Source organism: Pocillopora verrucosa, chromosome 9 (genome assembly GCF_036669915.1).
Source record: "Pocillopora verrucosa isolate sample1 chromosome 9, ASM3666991v2, whole genome shotgun sequence".
Classification (NCBI taxonomy): domain Eukaryota; kingdom Metazoa; phylum Cnidaria; class Anthozoa; order Scleractinia; family Pocilloporidae; genus Pocillopora; species Pocillopora verrucosa.
In genome coordinates this window covers 18,270,648-18,297,119 of record NC_089320.1, presented here as the reverse complement: position 1 = coordinate 18,297,119, position 26,472 = coordinate 18,270,648, and the positions used below count along the sequence as shown (strand labels likewise).

The 26,472-nt window shown below is 38.9% G+C and overlaps 3 protein-coding genes and 1 pseudogene across 6 annotated transcripts; 2 read left to right on the top strand and 2 right to left on the bottom strand.

Moving 5' to 3' along the window:
- The first annotated feature begins 133 nt into the window (after positions 1-133).
- LOC131793700 (cyclic GMP-AMP synthase-like receptor 2) lies at positions 134-4,711 on the top strand. Its single transcript, XM_059111164.2, has 2 exons — positions 134-226; positions 1,809-4,711. Exon 2 carries the CDS (start codon positions 1,837-1,839, stop codon positions 3,856-3,858), a length of 2,022 nt encoding a protein of 673 aa, XP_058967147.2. The 5' UTR covers positions 134-226; positions 1,809-1,836; the 3' UTR covers positions 3,859-4,711.
- A 3,494-nt stretch (positions 4,712-8,205) lies between these two features.
- On the top strand, positions 8,206-22,370 carry LOC131793647 (coadhesin-like). 4 transcript variants are annotated; one of them, XM_066172205.1, is made up of 9 exons: positions 8,206-8,412; positions 14,454-14,521; positions 16,943-17,126; positions 17,599-17,828; positions 18,063-18,245; positions 18,963-19,130; positions 20,476-20,894; positions 21,675-21,840; positions 22,248-22,370. In XM_066172205.1, coding segments are annotated over exons 2-9 (1,413 nt in total). In that variant the 5' UTR covers positions 8,206-8,412; positions 14,454-14,460; the 3' UTR covers positions 22,250-22,370. The 4 variants fall into 4 exon arrangements, with proteins under 4 accessions (XP_066028302.1, XP_058967069.2, XP_058967070.2 ...); XM_059111086.2 differs by having other exon boundaries at positions 14,450-14,521; XM_059111087.2 differs by lacking the exon at positions 8,206-8,412 and adding an exon at positions 12,243-12,335 and having other exon boundaries at positions 14,450-14,521.
- On the bottom strand, positions 15,399-16,247 carry LOC136283294 (uncharacterized; annotated as a pseudogene).
- LOC131793649 (protein lin-28 homolog A) lies at positions 22,364-26,392 on the bottom strand. The gene is made up of 3 exons (XM_059111092.2): positions 26,150-26,392; positions 25,594-25,715; positions 22,364-23,515 (listed from the first exon to the last, which is right to left on the bottom strand). Exons 1-3 carry the CDS (start codon positions 26,154-26,156, stop codon positions 23,102-23,104), a joined length of 543 nt encoding a protein of 180 aa, XP_058967075.1. The 5' UTR covers positions 26,157-26,392; the 3' UTR covers positions 22,364-23,101.
- Positions 26,393-26,472: the final 80 nt, after the last annotated feature.

The following is a 26,472-nucleotide window of genomic DNA, read 5'->3' as shown; positions in this document are numbered from 1 at the left end:
TTGTCCCTCTCAAATCAGCGCCGCATATAAGGCTCCGAAAATTTCACAAACGCCGCGGTACTTTTTCGAATAAATATTCGCTAGTGACGCTAGCGCTTGATCTGCAGGCCATCATCCTGAACTGACAGACAGGCGAGATCACGTGGCTGGTAAAACATTAATATGCTATGATTTACTTCCCTTCTAAGAACACTGAATCGGCGAAACTGCAGTACCGTGGAAAAAGGTAAAATTTGCTTTTTAATGATTTCGTCTACTCTTGTGTCTTACACCCGCGTTAAAAACATCAATTTTTTTCGCGTAAGAAAACGCCACTAGCCATGATTCCTCGTGCTTCGTTCAATGAGGACAGGTTTCTTTCTACCTACAATCTGTTCGAAATGATTATCGTTACATCTTGTCTCGTTTCGTTTGACTAATGAAACCATATTATTCCTCTATAGTGTTTCGCATGTGCTAACGCTAAGAGTTATTTTCGAGTAAACAAGTTTGTGACTGGGGTTCAAATTCCGCTGAGTCGCATGTCCGGTTCGCGCTGCCGAAGTAGAATTGTTTATCATCCCGATGTGTACTTTACGGACGGCTTTCGTTACAAGGGAAACCACTTTAAGGTTATTTAAGCGGTTTCATTGTTAGGTGATTCGTTCAGTACACTGAAGTTTTATACGTCTTTATACGCAGTTAAGTGATGCGCCTTTTGCACTCGGAAACTCACGACTTCTAAGGAAAGCCAGATAAGAGTATAACGAACCCTCGAATAAGTATTATTAGTATATAAAACGAAGTGAATCGGGGGCATTTGAATATGGGGCGATTGATTACTGACCTGTCAATATTTCTAAAGTCGAAACCGTTGAAATTTTAAACTTTTTTTATAGTATGTTATGATGTACTGTGTAAAACAATTTAAAAATACTCGTCTATAATGCTGTTAGACTTTTCACTGTTATTGTTATGAAACTGCGACAGCGGATTTTGTCTCCGATCCGATGTACTATTTGTGTCTCCTATTCTATTTATGATTTGATCATCGAATAAAGCACGTTTTTACTTTCCACTTGTATTATTTTAAAGAGATTCCTTTGTCATGGTACGTGTGTTAAATTTGAGCGTTGGTGTTGTCTCTTCCTTTTGCGTTCTATTCGCACGGACATTATCCTTAAAGATAACTCATATTTACTTATTGATTCGATTGTTTCTGTTGAACGATACTTCAAACGCTTCGCTGGTAACAAGTTTGATGTGATAACCCACACGAACAGCGTTGAAATCGCGCTGTATTTTCTATGTCAAAACAGCGTGTAAGGTTTACAAATCTTTATTAGTCTTTAGCTCATAAAATATTCCGACAAATGTCACGCGAGAAGCGAGCGTTACTGACGGTTATGTAGCACGGTTTACTTATCTCACCTTTCGTTGGAAATGACCTTGGAGATAAGTTCCGGATAGTCTGTCTGGGCATACGGGCATAAAAAATGAATCAGGCTATCTGAAGTCCCTGCGTTCAGAAAGGAGTAGCTCACAGATATTTTCCTTTTCGATACTCAGGATTGGAAAGCAACTTGGATAGTAGTGCTTTTACTATTAAGCGGTTAACAAGCCATGCAAAACTATTCGACTAAATGTGATTGCTATTCAGAGATTAGAAGCAGGCCCTAACTGAGAGGACAAAGATTCAAAAACTTACTCATAAGGTGTAGAAGAATAGCCTTTGCCGCCAAATAAACGGAGATTCCATTGCCAGACAACAAAATAAAGCTAACATCTCGCGTGTAATTTATTAACATTTCTCTCAAATTTTTCTACAGGACTTAGAAGAGAATAGCGCAGCGGGAAATGTCTGACATTCTGGAATGTAATGCTATTGATAATTTAGACAGCGTTAATAAGATATTAGAGTCATACCTGGATGAACTCGACCTGTGGCAGAGAGAAGTGGACAATATTAGGATAATGCACCATGAAGTTTGGAAAGGCAGCAGATTATCACCTTTGATTAAGCAACACCGTGCTGGAAGCAGAGTTGAAAAACAGACAAGAATCTTACCTATCGGTGGTCAGACAGATGTCGATTACATGTTTGAGGTCGTGGGGATTAAGGTTTTTTGCAATGGTAACCGAGATTTTATGTATTTCAAGTCTTGTTCTCAGCAAAACTCAGACGTTGATGACGAATATGATATGTCCAACTCATTTGGAAGGATTTACGTTAGTAAGGCTTACAAATCGTATTTGGAAGGTCATGAAATGTATGGGAAGATATTCGCCGAGGCCATGAGTTTTGACCAAACGGAGAATGCATTCTTACTCATTCCTGGAAAGTTTAAAGAGAATGTAGTACAAAATTGTGGATTAGATTACACAAGAAACGAAGTCCTTCCTTCTACCATCAGTCCCTCAATATCTGGACAGGGTGCAATGAATGAGTACGATGGAGTTCCTTGTCTCAAACTCGTCAGTTGGCCACGGGAAGCCTTGGGTTGGATACACCGTCAAAACCGAAGTGACGTAGGTTTTCAAAATGAGTGGAAATCACAAGTTGTTGAAAATATCCCACTATTCCTGGTTCCAACTGGAAACCCAATGTCCAAGGAACAGAACGTGCAGTTCCGGCTCTCATTTTCCATGGTTGAAATAGCCTGCTTTCAACAAATGGCATCTCCAATGAGGAAAATGTACGGTATTGTCAAGTATGTTTTCAAGGCTCTATTCCACGATATCAATCTTTTGAGCTCTTATCATCTCAAAACACTGATGCTGTGGAAGATCGATCAAACGCCTATTGAGGAATGGAAATCCAAGAAAGCAACGGAATTTATCATAGAAATGATGAAAGATGTTTACCAAGCCCTGAATGATGCTAACATCCCTCACCTTTTCGTTGAAAAATGTAACATTTTTCCGGTCCATAAAGTCACAGATGAAAATGTTCTTGAGTATGTAACCATTTTTCAGAATATGCCATATCAGTTGCAAATGATTCTAGAAAATCTCCTGCAAAAGGATTTGGGTATTCCAACTAGTGAGAACTGGCTCAATTTAGCCATGGTCAAATTGAAAAGTATTCGCCAGACAGGGTTGGAAGTATACATTGATGGCTACTTGACAAGACTGCTCAGTGTCATTACATTCTCGGTAACAGAGAACTTTGCACAGAGCCGTCAGCAGGGAGAAGCTTCCTGGGAAGAGATGGAAAGGATATTTGCCAAATACGACCACGACCATCATATCTGCAGAATCGCTGACATGGCGAATTCCTGCATCTGTCGTCTCGAGCCAAGTTCCAGAGTAATTGGTTCAAGAACTACCCCAGAACACTCTTCTTGTACAGCAGATGAAATGAGCCGACTAGTCCACGAAGCATTCGAGGCGTACACCGAAGGAACCTTTTCGACAGCCATGGAGTACATCAGAGAAGCAGCATCGCTTCCACGTTCCAGCAATAAGACATTAGAAGGTATTGGAATTTCAGTTACCAAATTTCATAAATGCTTACTCCACGACAAACCGATACTTAACGTCATTCAGATCCTTGAAAGTGAACACAACGGAAGGTGCCCACGCTTTTACTTGGCTCCATGTCTAATGTTACAACACATGAAAATCCAGCTGAAATTAAACTCACTGCTACACAATACAACAGCTCTTCAGCAAAAGCTTGATAAGCTCCAAAGTATCGTCCAAAGACTGTCGCCTACCGAGCCGTATCCTGGAAGACTCTCCTACAGATTTGCAGGCGTTTATCTCTTACGAGGATACGAACGATTCATTCGTGATCAGCAACTTTCTGTCTCGATTATTATTCCGTCAGAAACATTTAACCAAAAACGTTTCGCAACCAACTTTAATTTAAAATAACTGAATTACCGAATGCACTACACTTAAACACTTAAATCCGAGAATCAAGGCGTCTGTGCAGATTTGCTCAGAAATTGAAAATTCATAGGAGCCTAGAGTGAAGGGTATTTTTGGAATTGATGAAAAAGTGGAAAATTGCCTTCCCAACGTAAGTTATGAAATGCTTTGAGAAATTTTCCTTTAGCGCCTCAAAGTACTGGACGCTCAAGGTACTGAAATATCATCTAACTTGGCAAACCGAAGGGAAATGAATTGATATGTTTGAAGTTTTTTTTGATAACACTCATACAAGTCCTCGCTGAATTACTCCCTGGAATTGAGCGTCTGAGTAAGGATGTAAAGCCTAGTTTGAAATAACGATGTATTTTGTTATAACTACACAACCAAGGAACGTCGAACAGTATTTCAGTTATTATCGAGTATTACCAGTATTTCATTAGAATTCGCCATTTTGAATATTTGAATCTTACTTTCGCACAGAGCCCTGCGTGGGACACCAGTTGTAATGAGCCAAACTATTGCCACATTGCTATAGCAGCCCCAAATCTTTTGATCCACCATGGGAGGAAATGTAAGCAAACGCGCCAGATAACTGAGTCTTTCTTTGAAAATTAGATTTTTTTGTCCATGTATACCGTCTACTAAAGATAGATCTCACAAGGATATTTTGCACTAGAATTCCTTTCCTAGTCGTTTACATATTGTAATAGGATATCTAAACAGTATTTAAAGGCAAGAACCGCCTAATGTATCTGTGATTTTGTTCTTCACACAGGACTGATTAATGTATCCGGAGACAACGGCCAAAGAAAAAAAGGAGCTTATTATTAAATAATTTTAGTTGCAAGGAGAATTAAATTCATTTGGTAAAAATAGAAGAGGGGATTAAAGTGAATTTCTCTCATCAACAACCACTTTTTTAAGGTGATAGGAACCTGTGTAATTTCATTGCGCTTCCAGTACTATTGAGTCAGCAGCATTTCTTGTGCCAGTCTACACTCTAAATTGTGCTTGGTTTTCTACAAGAGATAATCTTTTATTATCTGTTAATAATGGTTATGGGACCTCTGTTGAAAACAACCTATTTTGTCTCAGCGCTTCATTTTATGGATGGCCAAACTTCTTCACCTTTTCGTGCCGTATAAAAAGTTTTAAAAATAAACACATACCAAGTTTTTGCTAGGAAACATAAACCTTGATTTTCTCAGCTTGACCTATCAACTCGTTTTTAAAAGATGGAGATTAGCAGAATTCGATCATATTTTACCCAGCCAGTGCTGCACGCCCACAAATTTAAGCACTGATCGTTGAGGTTAGCGCTCCGGCTTAATTTTCATGAAGCGCCTAAAGAACTTTCAGCTACGTGGAGAAAGTTGAAAGAGAACTAATCACCCTAGAATTACCACCTGAAGAAAATGAACACTAATTTGCCATAATTGGGTTCATCTCGTTCTACCTTTTAGCGAATAACTGAGACTACAAAGCATGGTTTTCCAAAGAGTGATATCATGCTAAGGGATTGTAGAAAGTTTTAGTCTCTTAATTATGCGTATTTGCAAACTAAAGATTACGTTTGATTCCAGAAATTTTAATTTCGCGACTGCGCATCACTTGTCATTCGAGAAATACAAACAGGTGTTGAGTAAAAAGCTTTTCCATCAAGCACACTCTAAGTTGGTGCGAAATCTCATAGCTTTTTCGGATGTTAGTCTTTTGTTAAAGCCTGTAATTGCTTCGGAAAAAACGAATCAACACCACCCGCTGTCAATATGTTTTGAAGTCTTCCTGAGGTTTTGAGAAACAAAGGAACTAGACTTTTTATCTTTAGAGAACAAAGGGATCTCTGAAAAAAAACCTTAACTTTTATTACCGGCTGTTATCTTCTACGGATCAGAGACAAAAATTGGAAGAGATTGGCATTTAAACAAGTGTTTGGTTGGTCTTAAACTGTTACATATCAGTTGTATTTTAGAATCATTCAAAACAGTGCATGAGTTTCAAATGATTCTGAGCATTCTTGTACACAAGATGTAATTAGCTTGAAGCCTCTGACGAAGATAAACGGAATTTGTAGAAATTTTAACTTCCTAAGATAGTATCAAATAAATTTCTTTTTTCGTTGTTTATGTGGCGAAGAAATTTTCTTGGCTGCTTGGTCGTGTTTTGGTTATCACGAAAAGGTTTTTCTTGAGACAGCTTCCAGTCAACGTATCTGCGTATTAAGAGCAATGCACTGAGAATATCAACCATTGTTTGGAATTTAACATGAGTATATTCGACATTTTTTCTTTAGGATATGTGACAGTTACAAAGTTTTTCATTTAAACTTTCCTCTATTTCGTGAAAATCTACCGATTGTCAAACGTGTGCATAGTTACATTTAATAGAAAGGTTGGAGCACGCAGACAGAATTTTCATATTCGTAACGACCAGCTTTAATCATTGAAATCATTGCTAGTAGAACAATTTTTTTATCAGTTTTGTTCTACTGGCATTCGTTTTTGGACCGTTAGTTCCAATCATCAATTATCTCCTGTTAAAAGTGTTCACCTGAGCGTTTGTAATATGTCGCCTCATCCTTAGAATCGTTTTTGTAATGAATTCTCTCCGTAAGTATTCTCCTACGCAGCCGTTGTTTGTTGTCGTCACGCAACGCGCTTTCTCCTCCACCAAGAGGTGAGCTGATTGAACGACAAGACCGTACAATGTCGCTGCCAAGGAGTCTTCTGCTTAAGAGCAGAAGTCTTTAAACCCCAACTTGGGGTGCGAAATGGTTTGTAGTCTCTTTGGAGTCGTGTATCCCAGTAATCTGTCAATCAATATTACAATATGCTTTGAACCTTCACTGAGTATGATCCTCTATTTCTCTGTTAAAATTACTCGGGAATGAACTCTAAAACCATAAATTTATCCTTAAAATGTTTAAGAAAAGGAAACGACACAAGGAAATATTAGGTTAATTTAAGTAAATTAAAGTTATTTCACTAAGTTAATTCCGCTCTTTTATAGCAAAAGACTTCAAACCATGATTTTCAAACTTTAAACTTGGTATTTTTAAAATTATTCAGCAAAATGAATTGAAAAAAATCAAAACCGAAGGCAGAATTTCCACTCCAGAGCACCTACCGATGCTCGAAAAAGGAAATTGTAATCTTGGCATCAATTACAGCAGACGACATCAACCTCTTTACGTCTTACTCTGTTTCAATTGTCAATGGATCACAGGCTGCATATAAGTTGAGGCTTGACCAACCTCGAACAATGTTTTCTTTCCATCAAAGCTCTTGACCAAAAATTCGGAAATACGCTAATAACAGTTTTGACAACAAATAGTTCTTATTGTTTCTAGCTACGTTTTCTATCCTTATGAGGTGCACTCCTCCGTCACTACGGAAAATCACGCACACGCGCTATTTACAGGCGCATATGAGCCATGGGGTAATAAAAATGAAATATATACAGTGGTTGGAACGGGCCAACAACGCTCTCAAGCTTTCCATGATGGTGAAATAAACAGGGTTCATCTTCCTTTTGATTGTTCTTTCAGTTTTCAAACTTTCTCCATGGCGAGAAGAATTCTGGGAAAGAGGATAAGTTTGCATGGCAGGCGCATGGTTAACTGGGTGCGAAGGATTTGAATTTGTTTTCATTTCTTTGGGCGAATAGTTTTTACGAGATAGAGTTGTTAACACCACCCCCGACTTTTAACTTGGAAGGGCGTCAAATTAGTCTAATTTTGTTGACACTAAGGCCTGTCTGTGTAAAAGCCGATTCAAATCTGTCTAACTTTACGTTACAGAATGCTAGCGTGTCATTAAGTGTGATATATGCAAACCTAGGTCCTTCCAAGGTGGGCGTCCACGAAAAATTTGTCAAACCTTGTCGCAAAACAGATTATCGACAAGGAATCTTAGGAGAAAAACTGGTCGCCAGAGTTATGTCATGGAAATCAAACGCAGTCGCCGAATCCAATGGGTGTTACACGTGTGAGAACGAATCGAGCTCGTTTCCCAAGGGTTACTCCGCGCTCAAAACCATCGTGTAAAACGAAACCTAGTTGGGCAATGGGTTGGTCATGGCTGAGCTCGGTGAAATAAAAATCATGTGGGATGAGGCAGAGCATGCTGCACAGAACAAGACTAAGTGGATAGAGAATGGTGTTGCTTTATGTCTACAGGGAATGAAGTAAGTTTACGAATTTGTGGAAAGTAGTAATTTGGACTGTTCTTGCCGGTAAGGAATAACAGAAGTAAGAGACGTTACTCATTATGACGACCCGATCACGGCCTGACATTTACATAATTATATGATGATGAACCAAATTGCTAAATTCCTTGCACGCTTATTTGAGAGTTTGTTGATTACTTTCCTTCGAGTCGTTGAGCAATTTTGTCAGATCTTGGGTTTAAAACCTTTTTGTGGCACATCAAGAACTTTCGCCTAAGACAAGCTGCTGATAACGTTTTCCTGGTTTTTGACAAAGGAAATCCGGTTTGCTTTCGGGATTGAGTGACGCTGCAAATTTGTTGATCTGCTCAAGTGTGTTAACTACAGGTTTGGCTTTATTGTGTTGCTCTTTAGAACGTACTATGATCATTCCCGAAAACATTTCCATTTTACCTGCATGAATGTTTTAATCACAAGTCGATAGCAGTTGACTGCCAAACTTTAAGAGTGCACTGCTTTTACAATATTAGTATTAGGGCGGTACTGATAGCTGCAGCACACCTCCATGTGTCTTCCGCCATAACCGCGGCCTTCGTTCTTCATTCGTGAATCAACTTCTTGACACTGAAAGAAAGTCTTGGATGTTCCTTCATCAAATTGAACAACTGGCTGTGTTTTGTTGCACCCCAAAGAGCTTTTAATCATGCACAAGTAAAACACGGTTCAGAGTCTGTTTCAGCATGCACGACTCGCTTTGATTTGGTTATTATTGCTTCTATTGTTGCGAACATGCAGGGTTTTCAGTCAAACACTTTGGGAAAATCTGTGATTGAGGATCACTTCGCAAAGATTATTAATGCCACTTTGTCGCTTGCTTCAGCGGTTTTCAGTAAAATCATCTTTCACTAACTTGACATATGTAGAATTCATTCGTTCGTTAACAGATAATAAATTAATATGTAAGTTCATTCCTATCGCTGTAATTAAATGGAAAGGTCTACTGGCCTTTCTCTGTTATAATTGATTTTACGGCAGAATCCTAAAAAACTTCGGAAATAAAAGAAAAGAGGAAAATTATGACAAACCTTACTTATTAAAAAACCTCTGATATTTATGGTTGCGATGTAAAAAAGCAGGAAAAGCATAGAGATTTGATGAACAGTATACAGATCTAATAAAGCGTAAGAGCCTCGAGGGCTAATGCTACACCCGTTTAATTTGTATTTGGGTGTAGCAAAGACAGATTCGCATACATCAAAATTTCACTACACGTGTTACAGCGATGAAGGGTCCAGCAAAGACAGCAGGTCACAAAAGACTCTTTAATTGTTGTCAAATGAAATGTTTTAGTTCTTCCAGTTATTGTACTGAATGAAATATTAACCTGCTGCCTATTAGTATTGATCTTGGGTGGCGACGGTTGGATAAACACTCTCAATTAAGTAAAGTAGTAATCCCTTCAGGTGAGCTACAAATGATTCTCTTGTATTTCATCAGACGACCACGAAGCGGAAGTCTGATTTGTTAATCACTAGTATGATTACAGACAGAATTGAATGACAGATCGGTTATAAATCCAGCTGGTGCTAACCAATCGCATTCGAGAACTTTGTTATAGTTTTGAGTACATCTGTTGTAGGTTATGATCTAAGTCGCTCTTCAACGTCATTTACATGCAAAACGATCCGACTCTACTGCCCTGGTTTTTCTCAATATTTTCTTTGCTCAGGTTTGTCCGCTTTGTTCTCACAAAATAAAAAAAGGTTGTTATTAGCCGGATTTTACAATGCTTAACTTTACTGGCTCATGATCATAAGGCGCTTTCGGTTTTTAGTAGCTAGATATTGCTCTTTTTCTGTTTGTACCCATTTCGTAGACCAACGAATAATCGAGCATCCAGCTGAAGTTTTGCACACTAGAGTTGCATGAAGTCCATGCAAGGCTGAGAGGTTTCTATTCTTCATAATTCCAAGAACCAGCTGGAGCTACACACACAGCGAGACATAATTAATGCAGGAACTTACAATCCTTCTTTCATTCTATATCTACCAACTCCTCATCTTTTAATTAAATCTTAACTTCCACTTTTAATATACAGTTCAAATAAGATATATATATAAATCAAAAACTGTCGGCTAGAGCTAACTTTAATACCAAATTAATAAATATACGCACGACAAATTAATACTTGACAATCACGACAACGTTTCATTAAGTTTCATTCACCAGGTTGGGAAATACCAAATTTTATTACCAGCTTAAATGGTAATGTTATTTTGGTCGTGTATCTAACGTAACTAGGCGGTGCAGGTACTGAAGCAACTCCAGACAGACCACTTAATGCTTATGTTTGTTCACGAGCGTTAGACAAGGAAAAAAACATGTTCCAGCTTTCTTATTCTGTTTGCTCATTCGACGCTTTCGACATTGCTGATCCTAGCACTAGGCAGACTGCGTGTCACAAATGGATAGCCAAGCTCACAATAGACTCTCTGTGGCTCAGTGGAAGAGTATCGGAGCGAGGAGTCTGAAGGCCTGAGCCGTTCGATTCCTCTTGGGGACTCGTCTCTCGCCATCTCTTTGCCAAGCTCAAAATTTTACCATCTTTCTTATTCTGTTTAGTGGAGGCGCGGTGGCCTCATGGTTAGTGCGCTTGATTCCGGATCGAGTGGTCTGGGTTCGAGCCCTGGCCGAGGTCATTGTGTTGTGTTCTTAGGCAAGACACTTTACTCTCACAGTGGTTCTCTTCACCCAGGTGTACAAATGGGTACCAGAAAATGTGCTGGGGGTAACCCTGCGATGGACTAGCATCCCATTCAGGGAGGAGTAGCAATACTCCTAGCCGCTTCATGCTAAGAAAACCGGAGTTAAGCACCGGCCCCATGGGCCACTTGGGCCCGTATAAAGGCTTACTACTTTACTTACTTACTTAATCTGTTTATGTACTAGACACAATGCAACACAGCGATAATCTTAAGCTTTAGCTAAACCTGACTAGGAAGTTAAGCCATATTGCACATTTTCCGTGCGTGAATGGGTCGCCATCACTCTCTGCGTTATGAATTTTTCGTTTTTTACCTCTTATTTGTTTAGAGCTAAATTTTAAAGAACATGAAAATTAAAGAATGAAATATGATGACATACAATCGAGATTTAAAAGCTTCATTCAAGTCTAGAAATTAAGTTTTAGAACTAGAGCATATTCCCTTTCGCTTTTCCACCCTCGCGTATAATTGGCACACAGTGGTATAGATGAATTATTTGACAAAATGCATGGTGACTAAACACATGCCCTCTTTACAACAGTCCATTTACTTGATGTCAAGGGCTGGGCGTGGTATAAAGATTTATTTTCAATGGCTTTTAACATCTTTATAAAATCAATTTGCCAACACTTAAAAAAAATTGACGACGTCTTTCGACATGAAAATTGTCATAATACCACACTTCAAAAAAAATACAATGAAACCTAAGCCGTGGGAAATGAAGACCTAAAAACATCAATTTGTTAAATATTCATTTCATTAGCAGTTAGCTTAACGAGTCTATTCTGTCTGCTCTTTAATGATTTTTGGTACTTGTTTGATCAGCGAAGTAAAATTATTTCCATTTTCATGATTTCATAGTAATTTGCCGCAACAAATGTGTTTGTTTTTTACAGGTTAATGGCTGATTGAAAATTATCGCTTTCAACGAGGAGCTACGTAATTGCGATGAGTTTAGTTTACTTTAGCACAACATTAAGTCAAAATAAAAATAAAATTTTGAAAATAAAAAGCTTTTGGTTAGGTTTTTTCCCTTTTGGCAGTGTTCAACGTTTAAATCTGGGTAACATGCACATTGAAACATTGTAAAGGGTTTAGGAAAATGGGTCGATTTGTGGCTGCATGGTTGTTTGTTTAAATAAACCTGAAAAATATGAAATTTTCAACTGTGTGAAAATGGAATTCATTTCCGATAACTGATCACTCGCTAATTGCGTTTAAAAACTCATATGAATCTTTTCTAGACCGCTTGAATGAAAGTAAGCACGATATCAAGGGTTTTTAATTTCTTCAAAGTTTCTACGGTTTTAAATTAGCCGACTGGTTTTTGACGGTCGTTAGTCATTTTAATTGTTCATTTTGCAATAAAGTTCAAAGAAGACGCACGACAATTCATTTACACACAAATCAAAGTGTCTGTGACGTCTGCGAACAAAAGCCGGAAAGTTTTTTTTATTATTATTCCATAGAGGGACCTTAGGGCTGAATTTATCTGACAACAAAGAGTGCATTTACAAACGGATACTGTCTTGTCACGGCGCTCAGGTATATGATTTGAGTTCAATGTGTTAAAGAGGCAAAAAATTCCTTATTGCGTACTAAAAGGTATCAAATTTGTCTCTATAGCTCGCATAAAAAAGCTGTCTTCAGGCTAGATTGATAGTATGGTGCGATTCATAGCACCTATAGGAAATTATCCCCTCTTCTCCGTCATTTTTAATAGTTTTGAAAGTTTTAGGGTAGTGGCTCAAACTGTTCTGCGAATTCATATGCTGTATCCTTGGGAGAAACTTTAAACTGCAATTTTAAACTTTTAAACTGTCTGAGGAGTGTATGTAGGGGTGGGTGAATATTTGCAAACGAAATGATGTTAAGCCTCGAAACCTAGGAATCGAAAACCTAAGAACAGGGAACATCCTTTTCAAAAGACATAGAAGAAATTCAGCCCTGCAGCCAAAGCGAAGGTAACTGAACTGTCTGTAGAAATTTCCGACAACTATATGAAGAAAAAAAGGAAAATGGTTTTAAAAGATTTACTCCATAAAGGCTAATTCTCTGTGTTAATCTGCTGTATAGTCAGAATTGAATGTAGGTTACCAGGACCTGATGAGTTGGGCTTAACCCTATCGCCGACGATCCGAGAAATAAATCTCACGGTTTCGGCATACCTCTGTTGAAAACAACCTATTTTGTCTCAACACTTCATTTTATGGATGGCCGAACTTCTTCACCTTTTCGTGCCGTATAAAAAGTTTTAAAAATTAACACATACTTAGTGTTCGCTAGGAAACGTAAACCTTGATATTCTCAGCCTGACTTATCAACTTGTTTTTAAAAGATGGAGATTAGCAGAATTCGATTATATTTTACACAACCAGTGCTGCACGCCCACAAATTAAAGCGCTGATCGTTGAAGTTAGCGCTGCCTCTGCCCCCGGCTTCATTTTCATGAAGCGCCCAGAAAAAATTCAGCTACGTGAAAAAAGTTGAAAGAGAACTAATCGCTCCTAGAATTACTACCTGAAGAAAATGAACACTAATCTGTCATAAATTGGGTTCATCTTGTTCTATCTTTTACCGAATAACTGAGACTACAAAGCATGGTTTAGACATGCCTCTGTTTCCAAAGAAAGATATCATGCTAAGGGATTGTAGAAAGTTTATAATCTCTTTATAATGCTTATTTGCAAACAGAAGATTACGTTTGATTCCAGAAATTTTAATTTCGCGGCTGCGCATCACTTGTCATTCGAGAAATACAAACAGGTGTTGAGTAAAAAGCTTTTCCATCGAGCAACTCTAAGTTGGTGCGAAATCTCATGGCTTTTTCGGATGTTAGTCTTTTGTTAAAGCCCGTAATTGCTTCGGAAAAAACGAATCAACACCGCCCGCTGTTAACATGTTTTGAAGTCTTCCTGGGGTTTTGAGAAAGAAAAGAACTTGACTTTTTATCTTAAGGGAACAAAGGGATCTATTTAAAAAAAAGCCTTAACTTTTATTACCAGCTAGCGTGCCAAGCTATTTTTGGACATCACTGGAGAAACTGCATATCAACTATGGGAAAAAGGAGGCATGATCCTACCCCCCACCCGGAATCCTGCTGATTATGAAACAATATGTACCTCAGGGGAGTGTTTGGAAAATTTTCGAAACTTCCGGCTGGCAAGGATTCATGCTTTACAAACTTCGTCTTACTGATTAAAGATGTATGGGTCTATAATGCTAAGTCTTCTTCCTGTCAGCGGTCAGAGCCAGACAATTTTATAATTATAATTATACACCTGTAAAAACGTCCTCGTTCTGACGAGGGAGTCGCTTTCCATAGCAAATTTATACGTTAATTTGGACAAGCTTTTTATTGTGTGCTTCGTGTTTACCGATGAATTGTCCACTAAAATTTCTTGGATTATAATTGAAAGATGAAAATAGGTTGTCGTAGTAACTAGAAATACACTTAATTGTTGGGCATTGTAATAGGAGCTACATCTATCCCATGGAAACGAGATAGAAAGCATTTGATCTCAAGGTTAAAGATTCTAAGAAGTAAGCTGCTGTTACTCAAATTTTTCACCACTGCTCAGTAAACTTGCATAGCTTAAAAAAAATCTCATGTGTAAGCCTTTTGTTCAAAATATTCACAAGAACTTTCTCTCTCCTAGAAAGCTTAATCATGGTCAGGATTCACGTTGTAATACTTTTTTGCTTCATTGGGGGTGCATGTGCGAGATCAGGTAAGCAAATCCAGGACTTTTGTAAGCTAATCAAATACATGTTGCCCATCAGAGGTATCTGCTCCCCGCGTTTATCTACAACAAATACTTAAAGCACATGAATTTTGTGCCATATTTGCAGTGTCATTTACGTTTTGGGAAAGAAAAAAAGGAAGCTGTGTTTTCGACTGTCATAACAATCTAATTCAGATCGACAAAGTTAACATCATGAAATGAAAAGTTCGATGAGCAGCGCAGATCAATTTTGGTGTGGTGAGATAAACACATTAGTAAAACGGGGACGTCATAGAGAATTTCTCGTATTACCAATTGGGATTCACAGCTGTATTTTCGTACCAATCTGAGAGAATTAATTACGTTAATGATGATATGGAGTCTCCATCGCCCTGCCCAAGCTGAAATGCTTTGATTTAACTGAAGGCAGACAGTCGTGTTCACGAAATGAGGCAGGAATATAAACAAAAGAGACACTCAAACAAAGCTAAGCAAGACGCACACCATTTGCACAAACTCATTGACCAACAGCAGTGCCATATACTCCGTCTTTATTATTCCTAAGGCTCAGTTCAATTTGCGTAAAATGTCCTGAGCAACAGGGTGATAAATGGTAGCAAGTGGTATAAATTTAAAATATCTAATAGGCATTATACCTAAAGTAATACATATTTTTTATTTTTAGAACACGTTCGTCTGGGGAGGTCCCAGTAGGGTGTAAAAATAACAAATCATTGTGCCAGAAATTGTTCTCACGAGACATTTCCTATCGATTTTGAAAATTCCTGTAAAACACACTATTCTTGGTAGACCTGATACCAAGAGTTTTCATAATTCCTTGAGATGGGCTTCCTTAGAAATAAGACCCTACTGGCGGTTTTAATTACACCTTTTGCCGTTCATTTCGAGAAAATACGCATTCATTTGCGTTAATGTTTAGGAAAGGACTGTAGGGAGGAAGCATTTTAAGCTCTGTGTTTGGGGCGGGAATGACCGGGTTTCCGTGGGCCGGTGCTCCGTCATACACAAAGATCACCTCGTCGGGATCTAGATTTGTCCTCGCCTGTGCCAGGAAGTTATCGAAACGCGCAGCAGTCATTCCGCCAAGAGCTACTAAGGAAAACACAAGTCCATTGATTGGCAAAATTGCCATTGTCACAGTCAAGTTTTGTCCTCGCTGGCCGCACACTTGACGGTACGCCCTCTCTCCCTGCCGCACTCTACCGTGGCTTCTGGCCGTCCAGATGTTGTAGCCGCATTCGTCGACAAACACACAGTGGCGCACTACGGCATGGTTCATAAACCAGGTGGCGTTATCCACTCGCTTGTTCATCGCATCAGGTCTGTTTCTGTCCGCAGGGAGGGGCCTTGCAAGTTTCACTCGGAAAAGCATCCCGTCTAATGTCCTTGCCATGGTGCGGTCATGGATCTGAGGTTTTAGTGGCAGCCGTCTCCTAAGTTCACTGTTTATCCGAGCAAGTGCGAGTAAACAGTTTTCGTTTATGATTTCTTCTAGGCAATCTCTTCGTCCACGCGCACGTTGTTTCTACCTCCTCGTGGTCTTTCCTGGATCCTGCCCTCTCTGATGTAGCGCGCCACATGCAATGCCTCTTGCCGTTGATCGGTTCACTCCGAGTGTGTCCGCGAACACAAGATAATCTTCCTACTCGTCCTCAAATCCTCTCACGATTCTCTCTTTGTGTTCAAGTGATATTCGGTTTCTTCGTGGCATTTTGCCTGCGGTCAGAAAACCTTTAGAAGCGAATGAAGGGGACGAAATTTACTGAATGCAAGTTCTGGCAAAATCGGTGTTCAGTTGAAAATCACTACTTGCATATTGAATATAAAAAACACTGAATTGTTTGTACGAGTACATTGATGATTGTCTTATTCATACTAATGCCGTCCAGGAATGCTATTGAATTGCAAACAGTGGGATAAAAATGTTAATGAATGGTTTATGCACTATATTGTTTGTGTATTGTCTCTATCGAATTTCAAGATGGTGTAAATGACTTGAATGTTAGCGCAAACGAAAGTATATTTTTCTCTTTTGTTTGACGAATGGCGCATAAGAATGCCCAAAACTGTTATTGAATGCTGATTAAAATTCAAAAATCGTTATTGAATCTGATTCGCGCGCAAATAATCGTCTTTTGCCGTTAGTGAATGTATTTTCACGTAATTGTTCGCCTTTTCACGCAAATGAATACGCATTTTCTCGTAATGAACAGCAAAAGGTGTAGTCTCCATATCTAACACTCTATTTAGCGAACGCACAACCTCTTTAAGATATTCAACTAGTTTACTTGGTAGTTTTACCATAATTGACGTGTATCTCATTCGTCCAAAAAAAAAAGACACATTCTATCTCTCAATCGTAACCGAGATGTTTTCTCGCGAATGTCTTCTTTGTCTTGTCTCTAGCTTTGTCTGCAGACGAAGATTACAAAACCTGCAAAAGGACCTGGAAAAAGGTTGGATGTTATAGAGATCTGGTGGATGGTAAAAGGGCCCTCCCGAATCAAATGGTCAACATTCGTGATAAAAAGAGCAAGGTCTTTATCCCACCCAAGTTAGATTGGAACAAGTATCCGGAGTCGTTACACAAGTACGCGTCAGATGGTCTTGTAATATTTTTGTGTTACTGATTTATGGTTATAGCCAAGCAAAAGAAAATGATGAGCATACTCCATAGTCTATCAGCCCTTGTTATTCTTTAAGCAGGGACGATAATCAATTGTCTTGCTTAGTCATCTAGTTTCTCTCCATACCATCACAAATGCGGAAAAAAGGTTCCTTTTTTCATGGGCTTGAATAAAAAACACTGCATCCTTCTAGCTTGACACATATTGTAAGGAGACAGGAAATTGAACTGGGCTGTTATTCTTTATTGATTTGAAAGCGTTCCTCAAGCAACACTTGAGTGGAGCAATTACATCCTCCCGAAGTAATACCGATATTATCATTATCATTACCCCTTTAAATCTTTCAACAGCTTAAATCCTGACTGTGGTAATTATGGACTATGTGGTTCATGGTATCTACCCTGCTTGATATTTAGTTATAATTCTATATTTCAGTCTTGCTTGCCTGTGCGCTGAAAAAGCGCACGAAAATGGCTACGATGCGTTTGCTCTTCAATTTTACGGCGAGTGTTGGAGTGGAGACAATGCCAAAGGTCGTTATGCGATGTTTGCTGCAGCCAAAGATGATAAATGCATTATGAGTGATTTCGGAGCCTGCGATATCAGCTCTGAGGAAGAGTGTGTTGGGAAACAGAAAACAAATTACGTCTACGTTCTGGAGGAAGGTATCTCCTTTGATACATGTTTTACTCTTCTTCCGGAACACTTACGTAAAAACCTTTTGATTTACGCTAAAATGTTGCACATCATTCCGCATCATTTTTCAATTTTTTGAATTTTTTTTCTTTTAGCAAATTACATTTTTTCCGAATGAATGACCTCTTTCTAGGTCTGAGCCGTTTCTATCTCGGCTTATTTAACTTCATTATACTTCTTTCATTTTTTTCATGAAATTTTAGAACCAAGCACACCCACTGATGGACAATGGAGTGATTGGGGAGACTGGACTCAGTGTGACAAGACTTGTGGTACTGGTAAACAGGTTAGGGAGCGGACTTGCACCAATCCGCCACCAGAAAATAATGGCAAAGACTGCGAAGGGTCAGCGGAGGATGTACAAGATTGCAAGCTGGCTGAATGTCGTAAGTTTTGACAAAAATCTTTACTAAGTGGAATCTAAAAAACACCTTCTCCGTCGCTGTTTGAGCTGAACAAGACGCGTAAAACTTCGGATTAATTGTCGTTTCTCTCCTCGAGTTCGATCTCTGTTTCTCCACAAAAATAAAGAAGATTTATCTTGTTTCAATTCCTCACTTTATCGTAAATCCCCCAAAGGATCCAGATATTGCACACACGCTGTGTCAATCTCACCAATCAACACTCATAGAACATGAAGCACTTCCGGGAGACCAAATACCCTTAGTCCTAAAATATATTGAAAGGGATTCTCTTTTTCTTGAAACCTTTATAGAAGTCGCAATCTCTAAAGTTATCTGCTCTCAACGTACTTCATGTTTCCCATTTTTGGGTCAGCAGTTGATAAAGTGTATTGCGTTTAAAAAATAATTGTTATTGTTAATAATAATAATAATAATAATAATAACGATAATAATAATAATAATAACGATAATAATAATAATAACGATAATAATAATAATAAAAATGCTTCGTGCTAACTTTCTTTGCTTTTCTCTTGTTCCTGATGCCTTAGTAATCATACCTGGATCGATACTCGCTTACTCTTTCTCCACGAGAGCCCAAACTCAAAAAAATTTGAAAAAGAAAGAGAAAAGAAAAAAATTGGTGAGACAATCAGCTCAGTATCCAACTAATTGTCTTACCATTCAATTCTTACATAGCAATTGATGGAGGCTACACACCTTGGGAACCTGACACAGAATGCACCAAGACATGCGGAGGTGGCACGCAGAAACTGGTGCGAACCTGTACCAATCCTCCACCTCAACATGGAGGAAAAGACTGCGTCGGGCCGAACGAAAAAATTGAGCCATGCAACGAGTTTCCATGTGAGTAACAAACGACTTGACCCCTTTAAGGGCTGTTTAAAATATCTCATAAGGGCTAGGACCCTGATACTGTATCGGAAGTATTTAATGGTCATAACTTGCATTTTCTGTTATTGGTGAAAATTTTTATTAATGTAGTAGCAATATCAGTTTGGCATACGAGATGCAGGCAATTGTGTCACAGATGTTCGCGTCACCTTTTTTGGCGTCTTCTCTGATTTTTAACTGAACTGGCGCAGGTGTCGATGGAATATATTTGCTTTAAACAATGAACAGAGAGGTAAATTGGGGAAAATTACAAACTTGTCTTGTAGTAAGCGACTCCTCGAAGCTTTATTTCTGTTCAGGTTATCATTCGAGCAGCAAAGAATGCTATTGGTCTCTATTCTCTAACCCACCAAATAATCTCGCAAACATTTTCAAAACCGACTGCCTTGTCTGGCAAAGCAGAGAAAACAGTCATTATGGCACCTCAACCGTACCTCTACTCTGATAAATCATGGGTAATGACTCATCACAGAGCTAGCGCAGAATATTTTGTTCATAATATACTGATTACAGTGGAATATTTGAATAGCATGGGTAAGGATTGTGTTGGACTAAGAAGCGACTCTAAACCCTTCTCACAAGAATAGGGGTACAACGCAGATGCCGCTCACTAAAAAAAATGATTTTGTCTCCACTACACAACAAATAACACAGTAGTGTACACCAAATAAGTTTATTTAGGGGAGCCTGCCGAAAACCAACCCGAGGCATATATAGTCCGGGGAATGCTTACATACATATATTCGCAACTGATATACCATATACAATCCTGATATACAGTCAATTCCTTACACATTAAAAAAAAAGGTATACATTACTAACATGCAAACTTCACCAAGTCTGGATTAACAGAGATGGGTAACCGCTTACAAGGACATAACTACGGTTATACAGAGGCCAGAAAAACCCTGCCAGAAAAAACCCCTTTGAGGAAAAAACATGACAGGAAATCTGGGTAGGAACCATGGCCCAAACTCAGAGCAGTTGGCAGCCCATCCTACGAGGCTTCACAGCTAAAGAAAATATTTTTTCAAACTAAAATAAATTTGTCATCAGCCAGAGGTGAACGGTTGGTTCTGAGGCCTAGATGGACACCACGTGCTATACTTTCCCTTATATACCACTGCATCATTACCCATGATGCTCGGGCCTAAGGCCCAGGCATTGTCGTATCTCGTGCCGACAAAATATTTATTTCTGCCTTATTCGCAGACTCATTCGTCAGAAATACCATTTTCAGATCTTGAACGAAAGGGTTAACCTGTTATTTGATGCAATATCTACGACTTATTTCCAGGTCCCATCCCATGTACTCGCACTCTAGATCTCGCAGTGATCCTGGACGCAACTAAAAGCGTGGGAAAGATAGAGTTTGAGAAATCCAAGGATTTCGCACTGGCACTTGTGAATTGCATGAACATCTCTCCCGGTGGAACGCATCTTGGACTTATGGTGTACAACATCAACGCCACGATCCTAATAAAGTTTAACGAGGAGGACAAGCAGGAACCTGTGATCGTTAAAAGTATTTTAGACCAAACGAACAAGCTCGAAGCAAGAACCTTCACCGATAGAGCCCTGATCAAGGCCAACGATGAGCTCTTTACCAGTGAGGGTGGAGATCGACCTCAAGCACCGGATGTGCTTGTTTTGGTAACAGATGGACGCACCAATACGGACAGTGTACCATACGATGTCGTACTGGCACCACTCAAGGTTGGTTTGTTAAATATTTCTTGATAGGTCTATGTGTGATTTATGACCAGGCAAGATTTGAGTTGTCAACTCCTCGGCTGTTGGGCTCGGAATAATTTCACTTGATTTGGGTCTTTTTGAGTAATCTGCGTAAGAAGTCATCATCTAATCTGTTTTCTGTTGGTATAAATCTACTTTGAGCGTTCTATTGCAAATGCTGTAATTTGATTGGCTGCAATATTCGCTATCTACTCCGTGGACACTAGGTAAAGCGAGTGGCCTAACAGCGTGCAGTTGTAAACAAAATAATATATAAGTAGGAGCCGGTCTCTTTACTAAGTTTAGAACGCCTTGTAGGTTCATATTAAAACAATTAGATAATTCACTCTGAACTTCTATGCGTATCTATAGTTGATTTGGGCTGCGCCCAAATCATCGGCTATAAAGCGATGGGGATAGGAGGCTCATAGTCTAATTGTTAATTCAATGATAAGAGGAATTGGCCACGCGAGTTGATAAACCCCTTTGAAAGCGGGAAAACACTCGACAAGGTTGTAAGTCACTCTTCTTTCGACTCGAGGAATGCACAAACTCTTCTCGTGTTCTTCCCACTTTCCACGCGGGTTAGTGTCTGATGCCGGGAAATAGATTTCATTAGAAAGTGCGCTGTGCGGTTAGATCAGAACGGCGCAAACAAGTTGCAAGACAAAACTGGCCGATGTAACACCCCAACAGGGTCCTCACACGGCCATGAGGATTTACTGACCTACCATATCATATGGATTTCTTCTTAATTCGCAGGAAAAAGGAGTTAAAATTATCGCTGTCGGTGTTGGTGACAATATTAAGGTCGAGGAGCTGAAAACGATCGCTATGGGCAAAGACGAGAACGTCATCAAAGTTCACGATTTTGACAAACTGTTCTACCAACTGCAAGATATCGTCGATTCTTCCTGTCAGTCGAAATGTAAGTGACACTTCAAAGGCTAAAAAACAATTTCGCGCTAAGCGCAAAGGGATAATGTAATGATTACGTCAGCAGCTGAGCAACTACGCACCTACCTCTCCCCTAACCCGACGACAGGCAACTAGTAACAAGTTACAGAGTTAGGATCAATGTTGAACTAAGGGAATGATAGTTGGGAAGTTGCTCAGATACTAACATTTATCGGTTTTTTTCAGGAAAGGAAAGAAAGATTAAAGTCGAGATCCTTCCTTATCCTTCGCCACTCCTGAAATATAATTGGATCAGTATATTTTTAAGAGTCATTCAATTTTTTTTAATGACATCTTATTTCGACGCACTAAAAGAGAAAAATGACATTCTAAAAACTTTCTCTCTCACAAAATAATTATTCTGCTTTTCTTTTTTAGAGGGATCGTGCATTATCCATACCAACAGTCACCAACTAGCAGCATCCGTTTTTGCCGATTAAAATAGTTTTGTAGACTACATATACACGGGGAAAAGGCAATAAAACGGCAAAATTAATGGAAGTATCTGGTGTATTTTTGTTCGGATGAAGTGGACATAATTTCCCTTTTTCTCGAGAATCTATTCATTTGATTTTCCGCACAAAATCCATTTTGGCTAAAACACTGACTTCTGGAGCCTGCGGCAAGGCCTTTTAAGCCCGTTACATTTGAGTGTTGATATTTAGGGACCCGATATTTAGGGGCCTAAGAATGCTTGAGTGTCACACCAGAGTACGCTGTGGTGTTCCACCTCATTATATACCTTATCGAAACGGCCAAAATGTCCAAAATTCTTTACATTCGCCCTGACCAACGGTTAACGCTCGAAATATCAGCTTAGAAGTTCTTTACGGTGGTTAATTCATATTATCGACTCTGTTGAAAAAACCACATTTTTTTCACGGTCGTCGAGATTGACCTCTTATCTGCGCGTAGAGCAACTTGTAGTAGAACCGGATCAGGATCCTAGTGGCTCTGATCCGGTGGCGCTCAAACAGGGCGTATTCCGATTTCTCTTGCATGAAGTGACCATGCAGAAGTATTGCTACTCTTTGACTTGACTTGCACATGTATAGGACTTCTTAAGATCCTGATAAGATTCCCTCAACTGCACTCTCTTATGACGTCGGTCATGTGTCTTGTCCAGAAACTCTGGATTTCACAAGAAATATGCACATCCCGTTGCTATCAACTCCTTGTTTACTGTGAGGTTCGTTTTCCTCGAGGAAAAGGGTGAGAATTTTGCAAGCAACTTATGAGTGGTCTTGCGGCTGCTTTGCCGAGTCGGTAGGTGAAAAGTTCCTTTCATCAAAGATTCTATGTCTTTCTCTTCTTTGATCAGAGCGTAATTCAGTTAGCTGCTCCAGCAGCTTTGGACACGTTCTTATCAGATGACTTTGCGACCCACATTTGTGACATGTTCGTTCGACTCGCCTCGCATACGGACAGTTTTTCATTCTGTGTCCATTCATGTTGCAGTTGTAACAGAGACTCGTGTACTTTCGCGCGCCTTTCTTAACGCGGCATTTTCGTGACAAGCTTCTGACGTTTCCGCCATCCGGGGAAGTCACAAAAACAGCAATCGTTCCTTTATCTGAACTGACTGTTTTGAATTGAACTTTCTCTCCTTCCTCGAGGCTGCGGTATCCTTTTGATTTTATGGCGCTCTAAAAATGAATTGAGATCAAAGAGTTAAGTAATGAACAGTTGAAAACAAAATCCCTAGCCATAGAGTAGACAGCCGTAGTACCATCAATAAAAAGCTACATCATTAGATACATGTATCAGAAGCGCACTCAACTAATCCCACGAAGCAAGCCTGCCCACGAACAAATAAAAATAGTTTTTAATTCGTTTCTCATTGGCTGAAATGAGTATTTTTACTCTAAAGCCTAGTCTAAACCACGCCAGATAAATAAATGTTTTGAGAACGCAATTGTATTTTCCACTGTCTAGCCCACCGTCTCCGCTGATAACGGTCAATCATTGTCCAACAAATTCGAAACTCTTCGAAAACACCCTTCATTACGGATGTATTTGAAAACAGCAGCTTTGCGTTCAAGTGAGAAAAACAGTTTGAAAACCGACCTTTTTTGAAATCGCTTACCATTACTTTGCGTTTTCCCAAGGATGCATTCAATCCTTTTTGCAAACGGTAATCGTTTTAGTGAGCACGGAAAACATTTATCAGTTTCCTGGTGCGAACAAGAAACTTTTGAGTCGTTTTCAGGGTGAAAGCGTCATCTTAAAATTCATCTAGCGCAGTATGTCCGAGATCAACCGTTAATATATACAAGAATTATCATTCCTTTGAAACTGACATCACAAAGTGCCTCATTGCCGGTAAAATACGCTTTATACGTCACGCTTAAGTAAGTGTAAGTGAATGAAAATTTAGTAGGAACCAAGCAGTATTTGCGGTCAATTCTGGACCAAAGGTGGACGGAGTTGTTGTCTTCCATACTCTTTTATTTCGCCTAGTTTCACTGGATGGCGCTAGGCTTGAGAAGGAACCAAATAAAAACAAAAGTTATAAAACCTTTCAAGTTTTGCGACCTCAGAAAGAAAAACAAAAATATTTTTTTATAACAAAAACAATGAGTCATCATATAACTGAAAAAAGAAATCCTGGCGGCATCTCGGGTCACAAATACAAAAATACAAACGGACCAAAAAACAAACATTTATTTTTTGCGGGAAACCTGTTCTCATAACCCCAGTAGGTTCAATCTCTCTTCTGCGAAATTTGATCGATGGCGCGCTTCTTTCAACCTTAGCTTTAGTGATCGGCAATTTATGCAGTGAGAACAAAGCTGTTGTTTGTTTTTCTTCATACTGTATGCACGCGCAAAGTTAAATAATATTCAAACAGTAAGAAATATTTACAGCTGTCTAAGGTTTAATAAATTTCAGCTGCAGAGTTAGAAATTAGACGAGATTTTTGAGGGTATTTCAAAAAATAAACGCCAGAATAACCCAAGATACTTTTTGGTGTAAACATTCTGAACAGAAAATGTCCGGCTTTAAATTTCATACGCTATTTCTGAGAAAAAAAAAATTCTTTTGCGGAGATCAAGTTCCTTCGGCTTTAGGAGATGAATAGACCTGAAAATTAAATTAACTGCGCGACCGGGGGCCATTGTGGGAAGAGTAGACAAAACAAAAGAAAGAACTAAGTATAACAAAATTAAAATTGAACGCGAGTATTTCATCATTGATGATAAACTTGTAAAATGAATCAATATAAAAAATTATGGAGCGTCGATGCAAGCAAAAAATTTTCAGTGAAGACGAAATATTTGGTAACAGCAAACAGGAATCCTCAGACGAACGGCCGTTAATAAACTAGAGGGCTTTTACATGAAAATATGAAAATACGAGTTCTATAATTAATGTCGCGTTTCCAAATAGAGTTGGACAAAGATATGTTAAGCATAAAATATTTTCTGATTTTGTGGCAAATTCCAGCGACAAAATAAATCACCAAATATAGATAACTGTCACTTTTTTTCCTTGTTCAGGTCAGATGAAATTTGAGCCGGAGAAATAATTATCGTTAAGCAATGAATAATTGATTACTGGAAGTGCTTTTCAGAACACAAAAACAAAAATTTTGAGTAATACTTGTACACCGCAAAAATACTCAATATCGTCGTTGATGCAACATAGAAAATCAGACAATCCTCTCAACAGCATAAAAACACGGCGATCATATCAAACTTCTTGAAATAGGTTTGCGTCTTACTTGGTGAACAAAGACATCTCCTTTCGCATCGTCTCTTGTAATAAAACCGAACCCTTTGGCAAGATTAAACCATTTTACCGAGCCAGTAATTAGCTGATCTTGGCCTTTGGTATCTTCGCCTTCTGTGAACGAAGAGTATTTTCTGATTTTAGTATGGACAGATGAATCTTGGGCACGCACCAGCTGTCAAACAAAGGCATGCCTTTGTTGGCTAGGAAGCTGTAATGTGTGTCAGCCTTAAATTTTAGTTTCTTGCGCAAAGGCAAAACAACCCGGCTGAAATGAAAACCTCTTTCAAAATTTCAGTAAAAGAAGTTTCTTAGGCTTAAGAGAAAGTCTGAACTTCGAGTTTCTTAGCAGAAATTTGTTTACTGCTCTTCAATGCCTCTGTTGTTAAACCGCGAACAAATATTGTCCTCGATAAAGATTTAATTTAGAGAAAACTTCATCTCGGTTTATGTAATGATTTGATTTATCAGTCAGAGCTAGGCTGTTCTAAAAGGAACGCTGGAAGCTTCAAAAATTCAATATTATAGAACATAAACGATCTAGATACCTGACATTTGCCCAGAAGTCTTTTGTCACCAGAACTGAATGGAATCGCTACTGAAATATGCGAGCGATCTAAAGAATACATCAAGATTTACCTAAATGTGGCGTACGTTTCAGTGGCCATTTCTATCAAAAAGCCGCGGAGACGATGAAATGCTTCTTATCTATCACTGAATTGTGGCATATTTAATAACTCGAAGCCCTGGGCTTTCGTTTATCTACGAACCAATGGGACAACTCATCTACAACTCGTAAGTAATCTTATTTTAGCGCTACAAAGAAAAGTGTGTCAACAATAATATAAAAGAATAACTGATTTATAGCATG